Source organism: Neomonachus schauinslandi, chromosome 11, assembly GCF_002201575.2.
Source record: "Neomonachus schauinslandi chromosome 11, ASM220157v2, whole genome shotgun sequence".
Taxonomy (NCBI): Eukaryota; Metazoa; Chordata; class Mammalia; order Carnivora; family Phocidae; genus Neomonachus; species Neomonachus schauinslandi.
In genome coordinates this window covers 94,930,240-94,948,946 of record NC_058413.1, presented here as the reverse complement: position 1 = coordinate 94,948,946, position 18,707 = coordinate 94,930,240, and the positions used below count along the sequence as shown (strand labels likewise).

The window sequence follows — 18,707 nt, the reverse complement described above, 5'->3', positions numbered from 1 at the left end:
GCTGCTCGTGCTGCTGCTGGGGGCGCCGCGCGGCGTGGGCGCGGGGCCGGGCGCGCCGGCCGAGCTGCGGGTCCGCGTGCGGCTGCCCGACGGCCAGGTCACCGAGGAGAGCCTGCAGGCGGACAGCGACGCCGACAGCATCAGCCTCGAGCTGCGCAAGCCCGACGGCACCCTCGTCTCCTTCACCGCCGACTTCAAGAAGGTGAGGCACCCTCGCTCGCCCGGCGGGACCTGGGAGCCCGAGCGCACTGAGGCCTGCAGGTGGAAGGCGGGCCGCCGGGAGGGGCACACGGCTTAGCCAGGGTCAGGTCGTCAGGCTCTTCTCTACACCCCTGTGCAGGCTCCCCCAGCGCCCGGCCCTTTCATTCTGCCCCGGGGAGTTCTGCCGCCGCCCCCTCCAGCCTTTCACCCCTTTGCTCGGGGTTCCCAGGCCCCTTCTCACTCCCACTCCCCGACCAGCCCTTTGCCCACTTCTCTTCCAGATCTCCCAGGGCCCTCCAGGTGCTGACTCCCTTCTTGGGGCAATTTCCCTGTGCTCTAGAGGAGAAAGTCCTGGGCTAGCAATCAGAGATCCTGGGTTCTTGCCCTGTGATCTTGGGAAGTCCCGTTCCTTCTCTGGGCTTCCTTTTTCACCTCTGTACAGGTCAGTGCGGTGGCTCCAGGCCTCTCAGCCCTGACATTTTGGAGTCCATAAACCAACTCTCCTGTTTCACTTTCCTAGAGTGGAGACATGGGGGGTGGGGGGTGGGGCAGGGCGTGGGGTAAGAGCTGATTGTCCCCTGTCCCTCCGGAGCCAAGGAGAAGCTACCTCTCCTCTTTGGTCTGGAAGGCTGGAAAGCTTGCAAAAGGAGGACCTGGGGAGAGGCCCCACATGAGGTCCCCACTCTCTCGAGAGCTGCCACTCCTTACCCTGCCTGGCAGGACAGCTGGCCAACCTCCGTGGTTTGGCCCAGATTGCAGGAAGGGGGACAGAAACCAGCCTCTACTCAGGGTGTGTGTAAGGAACCAGAGGGAACCTTGTGGAAGGACTGGAAGGTGGACCTGGCCCCCAAGGTTGCTGGGGATGGGGGAGGCAGTGGAGGAACTGGGGCGTTATCAGCAAATGGGCCTGGAAGGCTAGCGAGGGACTAACAGTGACCCAGCAGCAGGAATTCTGGAAGGAAAAAGGGTGGGTGAGGTGTGGGTACTCAAAGGGAGTCTCCTGATCTATACACACACACACACACACACACACACACAGCAGAAATTCTGGAAGGAAAGAGGGTGGGTGAGGTGTAGGTACTCAAAGGGATCTACACACACATACACACACACACACACACCCAGCCCCTTTTCTGCTAAAAAAGAGGCCCTGTCTCTGGGGGACTGGAGAGGCGGGGACAGTTAGATAACTGGACAGCTGGAGAAGCTCAGGGCTGTAGAGGCTGGCCCAAGCCACCTCTCCCTCCTCCCCCTTAGAGAATGCGAGCTTGAGAGGAGAGGGGGCAGACTTTGGGGAGTCAGCTAGGGACCCAGCAAAACTGCCATAGAGAGCATGGGCCAGGGTGGGGGCGTGGGGCGATCCAGTGGACAGTGGAGATAGGGCTTGACTGCTGATCTGTCCCCAAACTACTGAGTTATCACCGACATGGGACATAGGTGGACCGTGGGAGTGTGGGGGGTGGTCACAGGTGGGAAGACTTTCTAGCCCATCCTTACTGGGCAGGCACAAGCTAGGTTCTCCCATTCAGGCAGGGGCCTGGAAGGGCAGCTTTGAGTGTGGAGAGAGGGAAGCTGACAGGGCCAGAACACCTCCTGCCTCCCCACGCCCATACGCCAGGCGAACTTTGTCACGTGTGTTCTTCTCCTGGGAAATCCCAACAGTGGCTGGACCCCTCAAGAGGCAGTGGTCTAATCTTCCCCTTGAACCCTCCATCGAAGCCCTTTGTCCTTGAGAGCGAGCCTCTGGCCCAGCCGAGAGTCTCCTAATTTCCTGCCCCCTGCCCATTGTTCTATGGCATCTGGAACCCTGGAGAGAGGCTTCCCCATTCCTGGGACCTCTCCCAGGCTGTGGCTAGGGCACAATGGGTAGGGCTGAGCTTTTATAACCCCTGGCTGCAGCATGAACGAGTTTATTGCTCTACCCTGCAGGCAAGGAGAGGGGAGAGCCCCTGTGGCAGTGAGGTGGAGGACTGGGGCCTGGAGCTGAGAGTATTGTTGGGGGGCAGACGGCCCAGTTAGAGAATCCATTTGGAGTGGATTGCCAGAGCCCCATTTTAATCCCTGCAGTGGTTCAAACCTCCACCCAGGTTTCCAAAGTCTGCTTTTCAGGTTAGCCTCTGCCCCAGAAGCTGGCATTTCACACCCTCCCTGGCATCTCCGATTTCACCAGCAAGGGCAGGAATCGGGGGTGGAAGGTGCAGAAAGGGAAGCAGCTCTTTGCAGTCTCCCCAGCTCCGGGTTGCTCACCTGGCCTGTTGCGGAGCAGAATAGCCTTCACCCCTGCCCCAGGCCACTGTCTACACTGGCCAGAGCAGCTTTTATATGCAGATCCTTCTGAGGTGGCTCACCTCTCCTGTGGCTCACTTAGTTCCCAAGGCTTCCTCGTGCCCCACGGTCTTTGGCAGATTTGCACAAGGTTCTATCCGGAAGGAACGATTTTTCCTGTTTCCAAGAAATCTTGGGCGTTGTGTTTCTTTTATGTACCAAACACATTTGGGGTGCTTTGGCAAAAGTCCCAAGTCTACTTAGGAATAGTGACCATTGCCCTTTTCCCACCTTTGGGAGACAGTCCAGGCTGAAGTGAACAGACCTGGTTTAACCTGGGCAAGGTACTTGATCTCTGCAGGCCTTCATTTCTTCATCTGTAAAATGGGGGCGATGATGGTACCAAGCCATGGCTTTCAAGAGAACTAATCAGGTAATACGTCTGAAATACCCACTAGGCGTTTGTTGCTGTGCTAAGTGCTTGAGAAATAGAAGGCCGCTAACTTTCCTAATCGTTGCCCACATCGTGGCTTCTCCCTGCTGAGCTTGGACTCAGAGCGGTTGAAGGATGGACCCAGAGTCACACACAAAGTCAGCACTGACTCAAGGTGCTCAGGGTGCCTTGAGCCCCTCATCATAACCTTTTCCTTGAAGCACCATGTATTGGAGCTCTCCAGAGAAACAGAAACAATAGAACATAGAGCAAGAGATATAGAGAGAAATTTATGGCAAGAGATTGGCTCACATGATTTTGGAGGCTCAGAAGTCCTGCGATCTGCCGTTTGCCGGCTGGAGGCCCAGGGAAGCTGGCGGCTTGGTTCCAGTCTGAGTCTGAAGGCCTGAGAACCAGGTGCACCAGTGTCTGAGGGCAGAACGTGGACGTCCCAGCTCAGGCCGACAGCACGCTTGCCCTTCCTCTGCTTTCTGTTTTGTCCACACCCTCACCAGACGGGATTATGCCCCTCACACTGAGGAGGGCCATCTTTTTTACTCGTTCTGCCAATTGAAATGTTCGTCTCTTCTGGAAACACCCTCACAGGTACACCCAGCAGTAATGTTTTACCAGCTATCTGGACATCCATTCATGCAGTCAAGTTGACACATAAAATTAACTGTCACACTCCTCAATTGCTGGCCAGCCCCTCCGAGCCCAGAACCATCGTTCCTGTCCTGCCAAATACACAGGACTGTGGGGAGTGCCCCTGGGCTGGACCCATCCCAGCCCCGGGTCTGGCCCATCCCAGCTCCCCCCCTCAGCCCCCTCTCTCTGTTCACCTCCTCCAAGAGGCAGGGTTCTAGCACCGTCTGGCTCTCTCCACATGGCCACGCTGGACCTGTAGGCGGTGAGGCAGTAAGAGCATTGAGAGTAATCGGCTCGCTGTAGGACACATAGCCCGGAGCCCAGGCAAGGATTATAAACTCCGCAAGTAGCTTGGAGCTATCAGTCACTGTCATGTGTCACTGCGCGCCCTGTCCCAAGGCTGCTGACCATCAGGCAGACGGAGCTGAGGTTTCAAAAAGAAGTGCCATGGCTCAGGGGCTCCCAAACTTTGATGCCCATTAGAATCACCTGGATTGCTCTGGAAACTCCCAATGCCTGGGCTTCCCTCCACAGCAATGAAATCTGATCTCTGAGGGCAACAGTATTTTTCAAGAGGCCCCGGGGATTCCAGTGGGCAGTGAGTTTGGGAACCACTGGCGTGGCTGCTCCAGGGAGGGGACTTGGAGGAGGGCCCGGGTTAGGCTGTTAAATGAAGGTAGAGCCCACACTCACTCACCTCTTTGCAACCTGTCATTCTACGCACAATAACCCTAATGTGTTTGAAGCAGCGGATCGGCGTTAGGCCTAATTCCACATGCCCTCAGTACACACACTGTAATTCATAATACGCACCCAACAGGCAATACTCTCCTTTATAAGCCGGACCCTGTGTGTGTAATTATACCCGTATGTGCATACTCACTGGGCATATCTAACACCAGGCACATCACCACCCCCCAGGCTCTAAGCTGGCTTTTTGTCCATCAACCCTCTTGGTCCCCCCCGCAAGCTCGTGTCCCTGTCCAAGTTCTCTTTCCCCTTTACCCCGAGTCTGAATGTCCAAAAGCTGGAGGAGGGGATGAGTCGTGTTCCAGGCGGCGTGGTTTGGTGCTGACCGGATGGCTAGGGTGGGGCTGAAAGATAGGGGAAAGTCATGTGCAACTGTTTTGGGGTGGTGGGTACAATGGGGGGTGGTGGGAGGAAGGAACCACAGACTCCAGAAGTGCGGCGGGAGGGATCCTGAGGGGCTGTGAGCTGGAGCCAAGATAAGGGGAGCCATATGGTGGTGTGGGTCAGCCCAAGGTCACTCTGAAGGACCCAGAAGGAGTGGAAACGTGAGCCCTCCATGCCCTGGCCTAAGCACCAGTGGGTGAGTGGGAGTCAGAGGAAGGAACAGTCCAGAGAGCGCCAGAGTCCCTGCCTTGGGGGCTCCTGGTTGGGGTGGGGGAGCAGCGTGGGAAGCCGTCTGGAAGATGTGGAATGTGCAAATGACTGCGCCGGGTGCCGGAGGCTGTTTATTATAACAGGATTGTCACATCACACAGAGGTCAGACAGGAGAAGCTTTTAGACACCAGTCTCCCCCTCCCCTGTCTCTGTGAGGTCCCTGAAATGTAGCAGTTTGGAACACAGGCGTGTGATGGATGGGTTGTCTTCTTGGGGAACAGAGGGCAACAGAGATGCTTTCAGGAGAGGCCCAGACATTTCTGGAGTCCAGAGCATTTCCTCATAGGAGTTTATGAGAAGTCACCAGATGGAAAGACCTGGCTCATGTCCGTGGGGCCCTTGGATCTAACAGTGGTCCTTCTGCCATGTCTGAGGAATTCCTCCATGGATCAGGGATCATTGGGCCTGCCTGAAGATGCAGATGTGCTCCCTGGAGTTTGGCAAGCATCTCCCACCCTTCAATGCCAATGTCCAGGGGGAGTCCTAGCCAAAGATCCTGGATCAGGCAATGAAGACTGCCCCTTGGACCAAGAGAGGAGTGGCTACTAGAAGTAAGATGGGGAGAGGCAGACTGGGGTTCTTCCCTACCAGGCTGCCCAAGCTACAGAGAAGCAGGGGCGGTAATGGTTGTAGAAAAACTCAGGACAGACTCCTGTTCCCAGGAAGACAGGGTGCAGCCTTGTGATGGGAAATGCACATCCCCGGATCTCATGCACTGAGAGGTCACTCAAGTCACATGCTGTTGGTTGCTTTGATGCACAGCCTCATCCGATTCTCCCCGCTGCATTGTGAGGCAGGTGTTGCCCCCGTTTTGCAGATATGCAAAATGAGGCTCAGAGCTACAAAGTAACTCTGACAAGATCAAGTAGCTAATGATTCAGGATTCGGATCCAGGTATCCTTCCACTGTATCATGATTGTGCGGGCCGTACCATAAGAAGGCTCCTTCCAGAAGACTGAAGAAACCGGAATAGAGGAGAGGAAAGGCAAGGAGTTTGACAGAAAACCTTAATGCAGAATCCTCTGTACAGACTTGGGCTGGACCCCTTCCCCCCGAGCCCATAACCCCCAGTGGATGTGAGTATTGACCCCTTGGGAGCTTTGTGCCAGAGATTCTTCCTCTGGAGAGGTGGGGGTGCGGGGGCGGTTTGTAAGAGATCTCACAGAGACCCCTGAGTACTCACTGTGTACGTTTGTCTGCCCTTTACCAGCCGTGCGCCTGGACGGGCCGCTCACCCTCTCTGTGCCCCAGGCTCAGACGCGGCACAGGCAGGACGGAGACAATAGCATGATGCTCACAGGCTGGTGAGCGGTGAATTCTAAGAGGCTGTCGCCAAGCGGAGGCCAGCGGAGGCACGTGAGGAGTCAAGTAGCGGTGCCAGCCAGGGCCCAGGCAGCCCCCCCCCACCCCGCCCCAGCTCTCCTTCCTCGCCGGGAAGCACATCCTTCCGGCACCTTTATTTCCGCTCTAGGGGCCAGAGCATCATTAGGAGCTTCCATCCCTTAGGTTGGCAAGTGTTTAAGCAGTGGCCACTTGCGCATTCCAATAAAGGGCAGGGAGCAAGGGAGGCGTTGGGGCTGGGGATCTGGGTGAGGGAGAAGTCGGGAGCCCATCCTAGGAGCCCTGAGTCAGCGGGACAGTGGGGCGCAGTTGATCCACATAAAGCCTCACATTGTTCCCTGGGGCAGTTGGAACAGTAGTGACCTTTGCAATTTGGCTGACAGAGAACTGGGGGCTCAGGGGGCCGCTGCTCATGGCTGGTGGCTGCGCTAATACCCCCTTAACAAGAAGCTTTTGTCCCAGGACTAGCCCTGAGGGTATACAGGCGCCCCTAATGGGGCCAGCCTAAGTCCCAGGGCACCGGTCTGGGAATGGGCTTGGCCTGGCTTTGGGTTGACTCCGTTCACCCCTGTTCCTGCTCAGGGGGATTGGGCAGAGTCACCAAGGTGCTCCCATGTCTGCCACGGGGCCGCCAGCATGGGGTTAGGAGAGTGCTGGTTCCTGGCTGCCTCTCTTCATGGCCACAGCCCCACAAAACTGGCCCCTTCTCTAGCCATGAAGCAGCTCCAGCCAGGAGCAGAGGGATAAATATTTAGATTGGCTCGGCCCGGGCCTCAGAATCATGCGCTTTTTGCTGGGAGAGGAAGGGGACAAAGATGGCAGGGCACATTCCCAGGGACAGTGCCGGCTGTCCGGGAGCAGGGAGCAGTGGGGGATGTGGTGCTCGGCGAGAACCCTAGAGAAGGCCCCCTGCCTGGGTGTCCCAGAGGGCAGTGAGGGACGGGGCGGCTCCCCACCCCGGCCCCCTTAGTTTTGGGCACCCCATGCTGGAGGGCTGGGCTGAGAGAGCAGGCGGGCTCTCGGGAGGAGGGGGCTGAGTGGGACAGCATTGTGAGGACCTTGTTCGACGTGGCTGAGAGGGTGTATGAGGGAGTGGGTGAAGCTTGGAGAAAGGGGTGACGTGGAGGCTCCACGGGGGACACCGAGGGAGGCAGCGTGCTCCGTGAGCAACCGTGGGGGCCGGGGAGAGACGGGAGCAGCTGTGTGTGAAAGAGATTGTTCGGGAAGCAGCAAGCGCGCCAGGAAGATGATAGATGTGTGGCCTGTGAATGGGGGAAAGCAGGTTTGGAAAGCAGTTAGGATTGCGCTGGGCTGTAACATAAAACCCCAGCAGCGGCCCGCATCTTCTGCGAGGCTGGAAGTGGGCAGCGGAGGGCAGGGTGCCGGCTCCACGGTCATCCCCGCTGAACTCCAGGGGCTCTGTGCAGTGCTCCCCCTCCGAGCAGTAAGCTTCCCCTGGGGCCTCTGGCCAGCCAGGCTGCACCTGGGCCTGGCACAAGATGTCTGTCGGTCCAGGGCAGAGGGCTGGGCCCCTGCCTGTCCCAAGGCACCTGTCCGCTGTCCTCCTAGGTGTTCACCCCGAGCCCCAGCCTGCCTGGGCCAGCACAGACTTCTCTCCCTGAGATGCAGTGGATCTCAGAAGTGCAGCCTGGCAGGGGGTGAACACAGAGAAGGAAGATATGTGGACAGGGGCTGACGGGGGTGGGAGGGGGGGCCCGGAGGAGCATAAGGATCCCTGGACTGTGAGTCAGGAGGTCCGGGCTGCTGATCCTGGCTCTGCAGCCGCCTGACTTGTGAAGGTCACTTCCCCAGCCGGAACCTCACTGGGTCATGAACTAAATGATCCCCTGAACCTGCTGAAAGCCAAAATAGCAGTGGTAGAACTACCAGTCTTCTTGCTGGAGGCGAGCCAGCCGATAGAGGCCCCAGAGCGCACATGCAGGCGGGCATTCACTCAGCTACTGAGTGTTGAGTTCCGGCTCTGGGCCAGACCCTGAGGTTACTGCCTAAGTCGGGTCTAGTCTCTGCCCTTGAACCAGGAGCAGATCTCAGGCGGGGCCTGGATGACTTGTTGCCGGGGCAGAAGATGCCACACGAGGATGGGGTCCTCTATGAAGGCATTTAAATCAGGTGCACACTGGACCAGCACAACTCATGTTTCGGATCCAGCTCAGAACCCACCCACGAAGTCCAGCGACTTCGGGGGATCTGCTAGCTGAAGCTCAGACTCCTTGGCTGGACTCAGGCCCGCTGCTCTGCCTCTCGTACCAGCCTCTTCCTTTGATCACTCTGCCCTCCCTTGCCCCATCCTGTCTCAGGTGGTTTGCTCAGGATGCTTCCATGCTCTTGTTTGTGTGCTCCTTACCAGGCACTTGTTGAGCACCTGCTGTGTTCTAGGGGGCGGGGAGTCACTGCAAATAAGATACTTTCCCAGAGGACACCTGGGTGGCTCAGTCTGTTAAGCATCTGCCTTCGGCTCAGGTCATGATCCCAGGGTCCTGGGATCAAGTCCCGTATCGGGCTTCTTCCTCAGCAGGGAGCCTGCTTCTCCCTCTGCCTCTCCCCCTGCTTGTGCTCGCTCTCTCTCTCTCTCTCTCTGACAAATAAATAAATAAAATCTTAAAAAAAAAAAAATAAGATCCTTACTTTCCCAGCCTCACGGAGCTGAGTCTGGAAGATAAGGCAAGAGGTGGTTACACAGTGGGATTCGTGCTGTAGAGGTTAGGAGCCGGGGCCGACTGAGTCTGCTGGTGGGTTGGTGAGGGCAACATTGGGAGGACAGGCCAGAGGAGGGGATGCATGTGAACCGAGCCCTGAGAGATGGTAGGCATAGGGAGAGAGGGCATGTCCAGCAGAGGAATCAGCTCAGGGTCAGGCACAAGGCTGGGAACTGCTCATTCTGGGAATTGCCAGCTCTTTAGTTCAGTGCTCAGGGAGTGCAAGAGGGGCTGTTACTGGAAGCGGATGCCAGCCTTGGGAGGGTACACTTTAGGGCGAGGGCAAAAGGAGCTTCTGAATGGCATTAGGCAGATCAGTGACAACGTGGAGGGACAGATTGGGTGGGGATGTTATGAGAGCCTCACATTTCCCTGTCTTCTGTAAATTCAGTTCTCTCTCTTTGCTAGAAAGTACCCCCTATCCTTTGACTATCAGGGACCCCTGAAGTGTCCCTCACTCTGGAGAAGTCTTCCCTCCTTCGCCGCCTCCCAGTCCCATCCTTAAGGGAACAACAAATGCCCCTTCATCCATCCTTTGCCCCATAGCACTTGTCCCCCATAAACCTCCACCCCAGGCCTTATGTGGTTCACTGACTGTTGTAGGAGGGGCAGCATCTCCATGAAGCCCCTTGAAGACAGGGGCCTCGGCCTTGGTCTTGGCCATTTTCCCACCCAGCCTGGTGCCTGTGAAGGCTCTGCCCCGGGTAATGCTAATCAGTGCTCTCCCATGGATTTGCTGATTCCCTACAAGCCCCAGAGGAGTCCCCTGACCTCTCTGGGCCTCAGGTGCATCTTGAGGAGAACGGTCTTTGCTCCTGCTTCTACAGGTCTGCAGTAGATCACAGTTGGAGCAAGGCCAGAGATTGCAACAGTAATAGACAAAGGGCTCAGCCCACTCTGTTCTGAGACCTTTCACTGACTTTTTTCCTTACAATAATCCCCGGAGGTGTAGGTATTGTGAGTTTAACTCGTTTAACAGATGTGGAAACTAAGGTACAGGGAGGTGAGCTCCCCCGAGGTTACATGGCTAATACCAGCAAAGCCAGCATTGAACATGGGTGGTGCGGACGCCAGAGCCCGAGCTTATAATCACTGTGCTGTCCGGCAACCTACCTACTCCTGACTTAAAACCACAGAGGACTTCAGCCACTGCTCACGATCTCCATGGCGCATGCGCCACACCCTGACACTCAGGTGGCCGCCCTGGTGTCCCATGCTCCGCGTCTTCCTGGTGGCCCACTCCCGGTGGGCTGGAGGTTCCTGGGAGCTCATGCGAGCAGGAGCCTTATAGAAACTTCCATCTCGGGCATCCTAGCCTGAGTCCTGGACCTGAGAAACCTGCCTCCAGCACCCTGACATCTCCAGCTGTGCCATCTGCCTTGGGCATTAGGCCACATCCAGGTGACTCATCCCAGGGCACTCTTGGGCGAGGAGGAAGCTTGGGAGCCAGGCTTCCTTTTGGCCTGGGCCTAGCATCGGGCCAGATGTTTGCTGAAGCAGGCAGACCTCTCCCCCTGCCCTTTGTGCTGGAGGGAAAGGGGCCTCTGGCACCTTGGCAGTTAGTTGGAGGTGTAGAGAGTAGAAGGTAGGAAGGACCCTGGTCAGGATGATGGAGCCAAGTTCATCCAGAAGCTAGGGGTGCCCACTCCCTTCCAGGGGTCAGCAAGTGGAAGGTGGTTTTTCTAGAGAAATAGGACCAGGAAGACTGGAGAATGTGGGGTCCGCAGAGGTTGTGGGCAGGTAGGCAGGCAGGTGGAGTAGGAGGGTGGCCCGGCCCCATGTCACCCTCCTGTCTGTGTCAGACGCTGGTTCTTGTTAGTCACGCCGAACTGTGAATGTCAGCTGCCACACTCGCAGGGCAGGTCTGCACAGGACTTCTAGGCATGGCTGGAAGAGGGAACTGAATTCTGTTCCTGGCCCTGCCACTTGCCAGCTGTGTGGCCAAAGGCGGCCCACCCTGCCTCTCAGTTGCTTGAGCTAGGCATCAAGGACATCTGGGAGGCAGTGGGGACCTTGTGGTTGAGAGAGCGCAGGCTTTGGAGTCAGACTGCCCAGGGTTAAAATTCCAGCCACATTTCCTCCTAGTCCCATGACCTTGAGCAAGTAACCCATTCCCAACTAAGTAATAATCATCCTCCCTACCTCCTATAGTTGTAAAGATTTTAAACAGGACAATACATCCTTTTTGACTCATAATAACAATGACTTGTCCCTTCCAGTTATAAACTTCAATAAATCTTTGCCCTCCACAAGTCAGTCTTCTCTCTCAATGAGAAATCCTCAGTCCCTCTCTTCGCCCCCATCAGATTCCCATTTTGGTATCATTTTGCTGTTGTCGCCAACATTGTTGTTTAATATAATAGAGTCAGGGAAAGACTCAGAACAGGTGGGTTTTTTTTTTTATCCTCCGGCCTGGTCCAAGAGTTCAAAAGCTTTCTCTTAACGGTGGGCAGGTGATATCTCTGAGCAAAGAGACCGCAGGGTATGGCACATAGCTGTGGTTTTGGAGAAGACGCTGTGACTATTCTAGATAAGGTTCTTTTTTGAAGAGTCATTGCTGAAAATCCCCGGGAAGTAGACGTTGGCTCCTGCCCCGGGGTCCTGCCAGGGATACCCGGCTGACTCAAGCCCTCGGAGGGGAAGTCTGGTATCAGGTCTCACGTGGCAGGAAGTGAGCCCCGAGTGGAAAATACACTAGTGGACTAGCCTCCAGTGTCTTCTCAGCCGACCTGAGCGAATGGAAGATTGGGTGGCCCAGGCTGGCAGGGCGAGGAGATGCCAGCCTCATGGCCCAAGAACGGATTTCCTGTTGAGAGGAAGCTGGGGTTCACCCGAGCTCTGATTCACCTTCCCCATGAGTCTGGCATCAACAAAACCCTCATGGGACCATTCTCACTAGCTGGGCCTCGGTTTCCATTTCTGCACTATTAGATGGGAAATCTTCCCATACATGTCCACACCTCCTTGTCCTAGAGATCATTTATAGTAGAAGGAAGCAAGAGAAAAGTCCTTGTGGAGGCAAGGGACTTCACCAGTGCAGGGGGCGGGGGGCGGGGGGGGGGTGTGTGGCACTCACTGGCCCCGAGCACCTGCAGGGAGGAGATACACCACAGCGAGCACCTGCTGAGCATTGAGTCGGGGTCTGGATAAATCGCCCAGTGTCCCTGTCTTACAAGTGAGGCTTACAGAAGCTGGAAGATATGTCTGGGGCTTGGTTATACGTTGCAGAGTTGGGGTGCAGCTGCCCCTCACTGCCTTGCAGGCCCTCAGCCCCTGTTTCGGAGCACTTGTACTCTAGCAGGCGCTCAGTAAGCCCTTCGTGAATGCGGGCTCTTTTAGTGGGCGAAGCCAGGGCATGTACATTGGAAGATGAATAGCTACGCAGGGCTGTCTATGCTCAGTGCCAAGGCAGGGCCGTTGGGTTTCTAGAGGGGCATGGTCATTATGGCCAGGGTGCCTCCCTGGCCGGGGGGTCTTGGCAGATTTAGACCCCTTTTGACCGGGACCTGCTGATTTCTCACTGGGAGCAGTTAGCCAAGGCACAGAGTTGGGTGAGAGCAGGGGTTACCTTGAGTGCAGGTGGGTCAGAGCACAGGCTTCCAGCAGCCAGATTGGGAGGGGGATCCCATCCTGCCCTGCGGCCCCCTCTCCCTTCTTCCTCTGCTCCCCTCTAGTCTTCCCCATTCATGCAATGAGTGAGTAACAGAAAGGAGCCATTGGCCTGCTGGTAATGCCATTAGTAAGCCGGTGGGGAAAGGGGAAGTGGGGAGGGGAGGAGAAAGGTGAGCCATCCCAGCTCCCTCAGGCCAGAAGCTGGCAACAGCTGTAGCCAGCCTGAGCTGCGTCTGCCCTGAGCCCTGTCCTGTGCCCTCTGGAGTCTGGCAGATCGGAAGTACTGAGGCATTTTTGAGGAGCACCAATTTCTGGGCCTCCCGAATAAGAATGTCTGTGAGAGAAACTCTGGAATCTATCCTTGTAAGAAGTTCAGCCCTTCCCCTATTAGGCCCTGGTCAGGTAGTTTATAGCGCCTGTGACCCACCCTGATGTGGGTGCCACAGGGGTGTGCCACCAAGGGGCCGCATCAGCTGTGAATGAACCAGGCACCCCAAAAAAGTGCTGTTTCTTTTAAGGCGAAGTTCTATACTTATAAACAGCTCTGTTTTGAAAAGCTTTTTAGTGGTTCACTATGTGAATTTTCCAGGAGGTTTTGGAACATCTGGGGTGTGTGCTTTCTTTTAAGTCATGGGTTTAAATGGAAAAGATAAAAATTCTTAGACCAGCGGGAGGGAAATGTCCATTGCAGGGCAGGGTCCAGGCCTGCGTCCTGTCCGAGGCCTGAGCAGAGCCCTGGGTGGGCTGGGAGGGGGGCCCCACCCACTCCAGCTTGTCCCCATCCTCCTGCCCTTTCCCATCAGGATGTGAAGATCTTCCGAGCCTTGATCCTGGGGGAGCTGGAGAAGGGGCAGAGTCAGTTCCAGGCGCTCTGCTTTGTCACCCGGCTGCACCACAATGAGATCATCCCCAGTGAGGCCATGGCCAAGCTTCGACAGGTGAGTGCTTGCCTCAGGCCTGCCCTGGCCCAGCTCTTGCCCCAGAGCCCCCAGCCCTGCAGCCAGCCTGGCTCCAAGCCCGGACCCTACCCCAGCCTCAGTCTCCCACCCAGCACCTGACCCACCCTGGCCCTCATCCCTGGCACCCTACCCTCACCCTGTACTCCCCATCCCCTGATTTTGCCCCAGGCCAAACCTAACCCCAACACCCCAGATCGATAATCTGCACGGACCCCCCAACTGCCAGATCCCTCCAGTCCCCTAATCTCAGCTCCTCCCCCTTTATGGTGGAGGCTGGGGGCTTGGACTCTGAGGTCAAATCTGCCTTCAGCCCCAGCGACACCACTCTTCATCCAGGGGACGTTGCAGGAGCGACCTCGCCTGCAAAGCCTCTATTTTCTTATTGAAAAATGAGAATTTCTGGGAATTAAATGAGCTAATGCATGCAGTATTCAGAATGCTTCAGCCTGTTGGCCTGTGCCCCATCCCTTCCTGGACCCTGAGCCTCTCCCCAGCCTCACCTAAGTTCCCTAAACTCTCCAGCTCGGCCTGCTCTAGGCCCTTTCCAGAGACCCCGCTCCCTGCATGTTGGAAAGTCTAGGACCCCAGAAGTCCTCTGCCCTGGGACAGCTTGCCTGGCTGCCCACCAGCCACTGTCAGAATTCCCCATCAGCCCCCAGACATCAGCCAGTGACCAGCTGGAAAGGTTTGGCTGTGCCCTGAGCATTGGTTTCTCCACCAGTTAGAGGCGATGCTTAGTGGCCCTTGACTGCCAGCCTGCTCCAGGCGACCTGCCTCGGCTGGACTGACACTCAGGCATCAGGCGAGGGATGGGCAGAGAACATTCTGGGGCCAGGTGGGAGTGGCTCTTCCTCTCCACACAGAAGAACCCACGGGCGGTGAGGCAGGCGGAGGAGGTACGGGGCCCGGAGCACTTGCACATGGACATCGCCGTCAACTTCAGCCAGGGGGGCCTGCTGAGTCCCCATCTCCGCAATGTGTGTGCCGAGGCCGCTGATAGCATCTACACCCGCCAGGAGGACGTCCGGTTCTGGCTGGAGCAAGGTCAGCGGGGTGCCACGCATGGCGGCATCGCCGGGCCCGTGATAGAGAGTCATGACATACGGGAGATCAGAGGAGGGACCCCTCAACCGGGCTGGGATTGGTCAGGGCAGGCTTCCTGGAGGAAGGGGTGCCTGTGTGCCTCTTCAGTGAGAGGAGTGACCCTTTCCGGGTAGACACACAGAACTGTGACTTGCTAGGCCCCCTGGAGGGAGATACCCGGGCAGCACCTACCTCGTTCCTTCCCTTAGTGAGAACACAGGTGGGACCTCATGGAGGGAGGCCCAGGTAGCAGGGTCTGGGTGGGGCCCAAAGACACCCGTTCCTACCCACCCATGTCTGCCGCCCCCCTCGGAAGTCAGCGCCTCTCCGTTCTTCCGTGCCTCCCCTGGTGCCAGCATGTCTCCCCCACGATCCCTGAGCGCCCCCCCATCCCTGTGTGCTCCCTGCCTTTCGGCCCGTGTGCCTTTACTGCTGGCGTTCCCAGGACTGTCCTCAGGTCCTCCGTGGAGAGGGCACAGGGAGATGGCACGGTTACCAGTCCAGGTCTCTGGTCCTTCTGCCCAGCCGGCTGAGCACTAGGCAAGTGCCTGCCCCTCCCAGGGCACCCCTGGATTTTGAAATGGCCAACAGAGCTGTGGTCCTGCCCTCCGCACACAGCGCTCCCCGGTGAGCTGCACCCCACACTGCGGTGCAAGTCTGATACCGTCCCCACCCCACCCCCGAGGCCGGTCCCTCCCGTGGCCAGAGACCAGGTCACTGCCATCTCCCTCCAGCACCCCCGCCTGTGCCCTGGCCACGCTGACATCCCGGGACGTTCGTGCTGGCCCTCCTCGCAACCACCTCCTTGAAGCAGCTGCCCTTGACTTCCCACTCATCCCGTCGCATTCTAGTTCAGCGAGGTGTCTAAGCGCGGGCGGCAGCGTGCGCCACGTGGAGGCCTTGAAGTCAGACAGCCCAGGTTCCCTTCTCTCTCCGTCCTTATTCCGTGACCTCAGGGAGATCGCTCCACCCCTCCGGGCCCAGACTTAGCTGCTGGGGTTGACGGGAGGCCCCGAGAGGCCATGAGGGGTGCAGGGGGGGTGCTCCCGCTCTCTCCCCGCCGCTGACCCTGCCCCTCTCTGCCAGGTGTGGACAGCTCCGTGTTTGAGGCTCTGCCCGAGGCCTCGGAGCCGCCGCGCTGCGGGCAGGTGGCGGACAGCGGGAAGCCGTGCGTCTGTCGCTACGGCCTGAGCCTGGCCTGGTACCCCTGCCTGCTCAAATACTGCCACAGCCGCGACCGGCCGGCCCCCTACAAGTGCGGCATCCGCAGCTGCCAGAAGAGCTACACTTTCGACTTCTATGTGCCCCAGAAGCAGCTGTGTCTCTGGGACGAGGAGTCCTAGCCGGGGCAGGGGCGCCGGGGCAGGGGCGCCGGGGGTGGTCCCTGAGTAGCTGCTCCGGGTCCACCGCGCTTCCCCCAGCCTCCAGAGGGGGTGGCAGCACCCCCTCCCCCACTGAGGCCTTATTGCCCTTCTCCCTTCTTCCCCGGAGCCTCTGGCCCCATCATGCTAGACTGTGAACAGGGGTGTGGCACGGCAGGGGTTAACTCGTGAAGGCAGCCCCCGCTCCCAGCCCGTGCCTCCCTTGGGGACAGAGGGAAGGGGGCTCTCCAGATTTGCCCTCCTCCCCTTAGTCTCCCCTGAAGTGTTCTCTTTCAAGCAACCAAAATGTGATGGCCCGTGATTCTACTTAACTCTTTGAAGGCTTAGACCCTAGAAGGTGTCTATGCCTGGGATGCCGACCTCCCCCCGCCCCCACACCACCCCACCCCCCGACTCGCCCGTCTGGAAGGAGCCGGCCCCTCTGCACCATCACATGCCCAACACCAAGGGGATCCCTGCCCCAGAGAGGGGGCTGTCGGGGACGTTGCCATAGCCCCTACACCAGATCACAGCGCATTCTTGTCATCGCTGGCTCCAGCGCTGGGGCAGGTGAGGACCTCCCAGCCCTGAGACGAAACCACGCGTGCCTTTCCCCAGACCCAGACTCTGTCCCCCAGACCCAGACTCTGTCGAGACAGCGGGCACCAGCGTGCCCCCCCAGACGGAAATATTTTTGTAAGGCTCTGGGGCAGGGAGGGAGCATGAAGTATGAGGAAAACTTGAATTCCAGATTTTTAATGCAAAGTATTTATCATTTGTACCAGAAATAAAAGTTTAAATTTTTATTTGACTGACAGCGCCCAATGCAGAGTTCTGTGAGAACTCTTGGCCAATGCTGCCACCTGGTGTCAGAAGGGTTCCATTACTCTACCGGTGACCGGGCTTGGGACACCTTCTAAAGCACCTGCTGTGTGCTCAGCCATTGGGCAGCTGGGAGGGGAGAGGATGGGGGAGGGGGGGGTGTGCATATTAAGGAAGGATAAGACAAAACTGCACTTAAGAAGAAGAGGCATACATAGATGAGCAAGTCAGACAGTAATCAGCATAAGCTAGATTAAGGTAAGAAATAAGGCATAAACTCCAGAACCAGACTTCCAGGGTTCAAATCCTGGCCTTGCTTCTTATTTCCTGTGCAGTCTTGGGTCAAGTTACTTTACCTCTCTGTGCCTCAGCTCTCTCAGCTATAAAATGAGCTTAACTGTGAGACTGACGTGGGTTCATACACGTGGAGTGCCCAGCACATAGTGCTCACTGTATTCGCTGTTATTAATATCGTTAGTGAAAAGAGCAGACATTTCCTCACCTGTAAACCTGAGACAGCTAAACCAGACCTCTTGAAGGCCTCTTCACATCATAAGTACCTCCCAGTATAAAGAGAGGAGATTGCTTGGAGAAGGCACCTCCCACCTCCCACCTTATATGTGCCTTATTTGCTGGGGGTGGGCTCCCCAGGTCATATACTTTTCTTACTCACTTTCAAATGGTCAAAAATAAGGCTGTTTTTTGAAGAGTGCTTTTCTAATCTTCCTTGGGAATAACTAGCACCTCCCAGCCTGCCTGTCCCTGCCATGAGGGGGCTTCTGGACCCTGCCACCACAGACTACCCTGCCTGGTCTTAGGGCATGGGGATGAGAATTAAGATTCCCTGAAACTTCAGGCTGATGTCACACTCAGGCAAAGCCCACACTCCCGCTCATTCCAAGCGACCCTCCCCCCTCCCTGCCCACCCCTTCGCTCTCAGGTCCCTCCAATGCCACCACCACAGTCACTTGTCTGGCAAGGGTCTCAGGGTTCTGTGTACCTCAGAATCACTCAGGAGCGCAGCTCATTAAAAACATGTCCAGGGTCAGCTATTTGAGAAACACCCGGATAAGGCTTTACTTTCCTAAGGAGGCCTTTGTGCACTGTGAAAACCCTCGGGGGAGGTAACGTATCTACAAGGAAGATGGTCCCCGACGTAGCTGCTCCGGGTCCACCGCGCTTTTCTCTGGTGCTTCCGAGTTGACGAAGCGCCTTCCTATCAAGTAGCTCATCGGCTCGTTTGTAGCATCAGTTCTGTGACACTTTATGGATGTGGCTCACCAGTAAAATTATGTGACTTGCCCAAGGTCAGACAGCTAGTTAGAGTACCCTTGGGATCCAACCCTCAGCCTTCTTACTCCACACATACCTACTAACCCTAATGGGTTTATCAGTCTGGCCCCCTAGAACCCTAGAGAGCACAGCTCACCCCACCCGCGGGGTGGGGAGAGGGGGCGCAGTATGAGGTGTGCAGCCCCCACTGGGGGGGCAGTCCTGCAGTAGCAAGCACTGAATATATGGGGGTACGCACACCGGTCCCCTGTGACTGGAGTCGGCAGGAGCAGGCTCCTGCTTGGTCCCTTTGGCCAAGGTAAGCAGGGCTCCGGGTGGGAGGCCAGGACCCTGGGTCTCATGGGAGCCTCTTCAAGCCAGAGAACCACAAGCGGTACCAGGCGCTCCCTGGCAGGATCACCCCAGCCTGGGCTGGGCCTTGCCGTATGTTCCATGGGTTTTCTTCAGGCTCCTCTCTCTGCAACCTTAGTCAATGAAAGTCTTGTCCTGGAACCTAGATGTGGTGATTTGAGCCACCAAGGAGCCTGGAAAAAATAGGGCAAGGACCTCTCCCAAGAAGCAAAGCTT

The 18,707-nt window shown here is 57.1% G+C and overlaps 1 protein-coding gene across 1 annotated transcript; it reads left to right on the top strand.

Annotated features, from left to right (window-relative positions):
- Positions 1 to 7: 7 nt before the first annotated feature.
- On the top strand, positions 8 to 16,077 carry OAF (out at first homolog; the record flags this gene model as incomplete). Its single annotated transcript, XM_021696626.2, has 4 exons — positions 8 to 202; positions 13,426 to 13,560; positions 14,445 to 14,625; positions 15,751 to 16,077. Coding segments are annotated over 4 exons (768 nt in total), but the record flags the coding sequence as incomplete, so codon positions are not given.
- Positions 16,078 to 18,707: the final 2,630 nt, after the last annotated feature.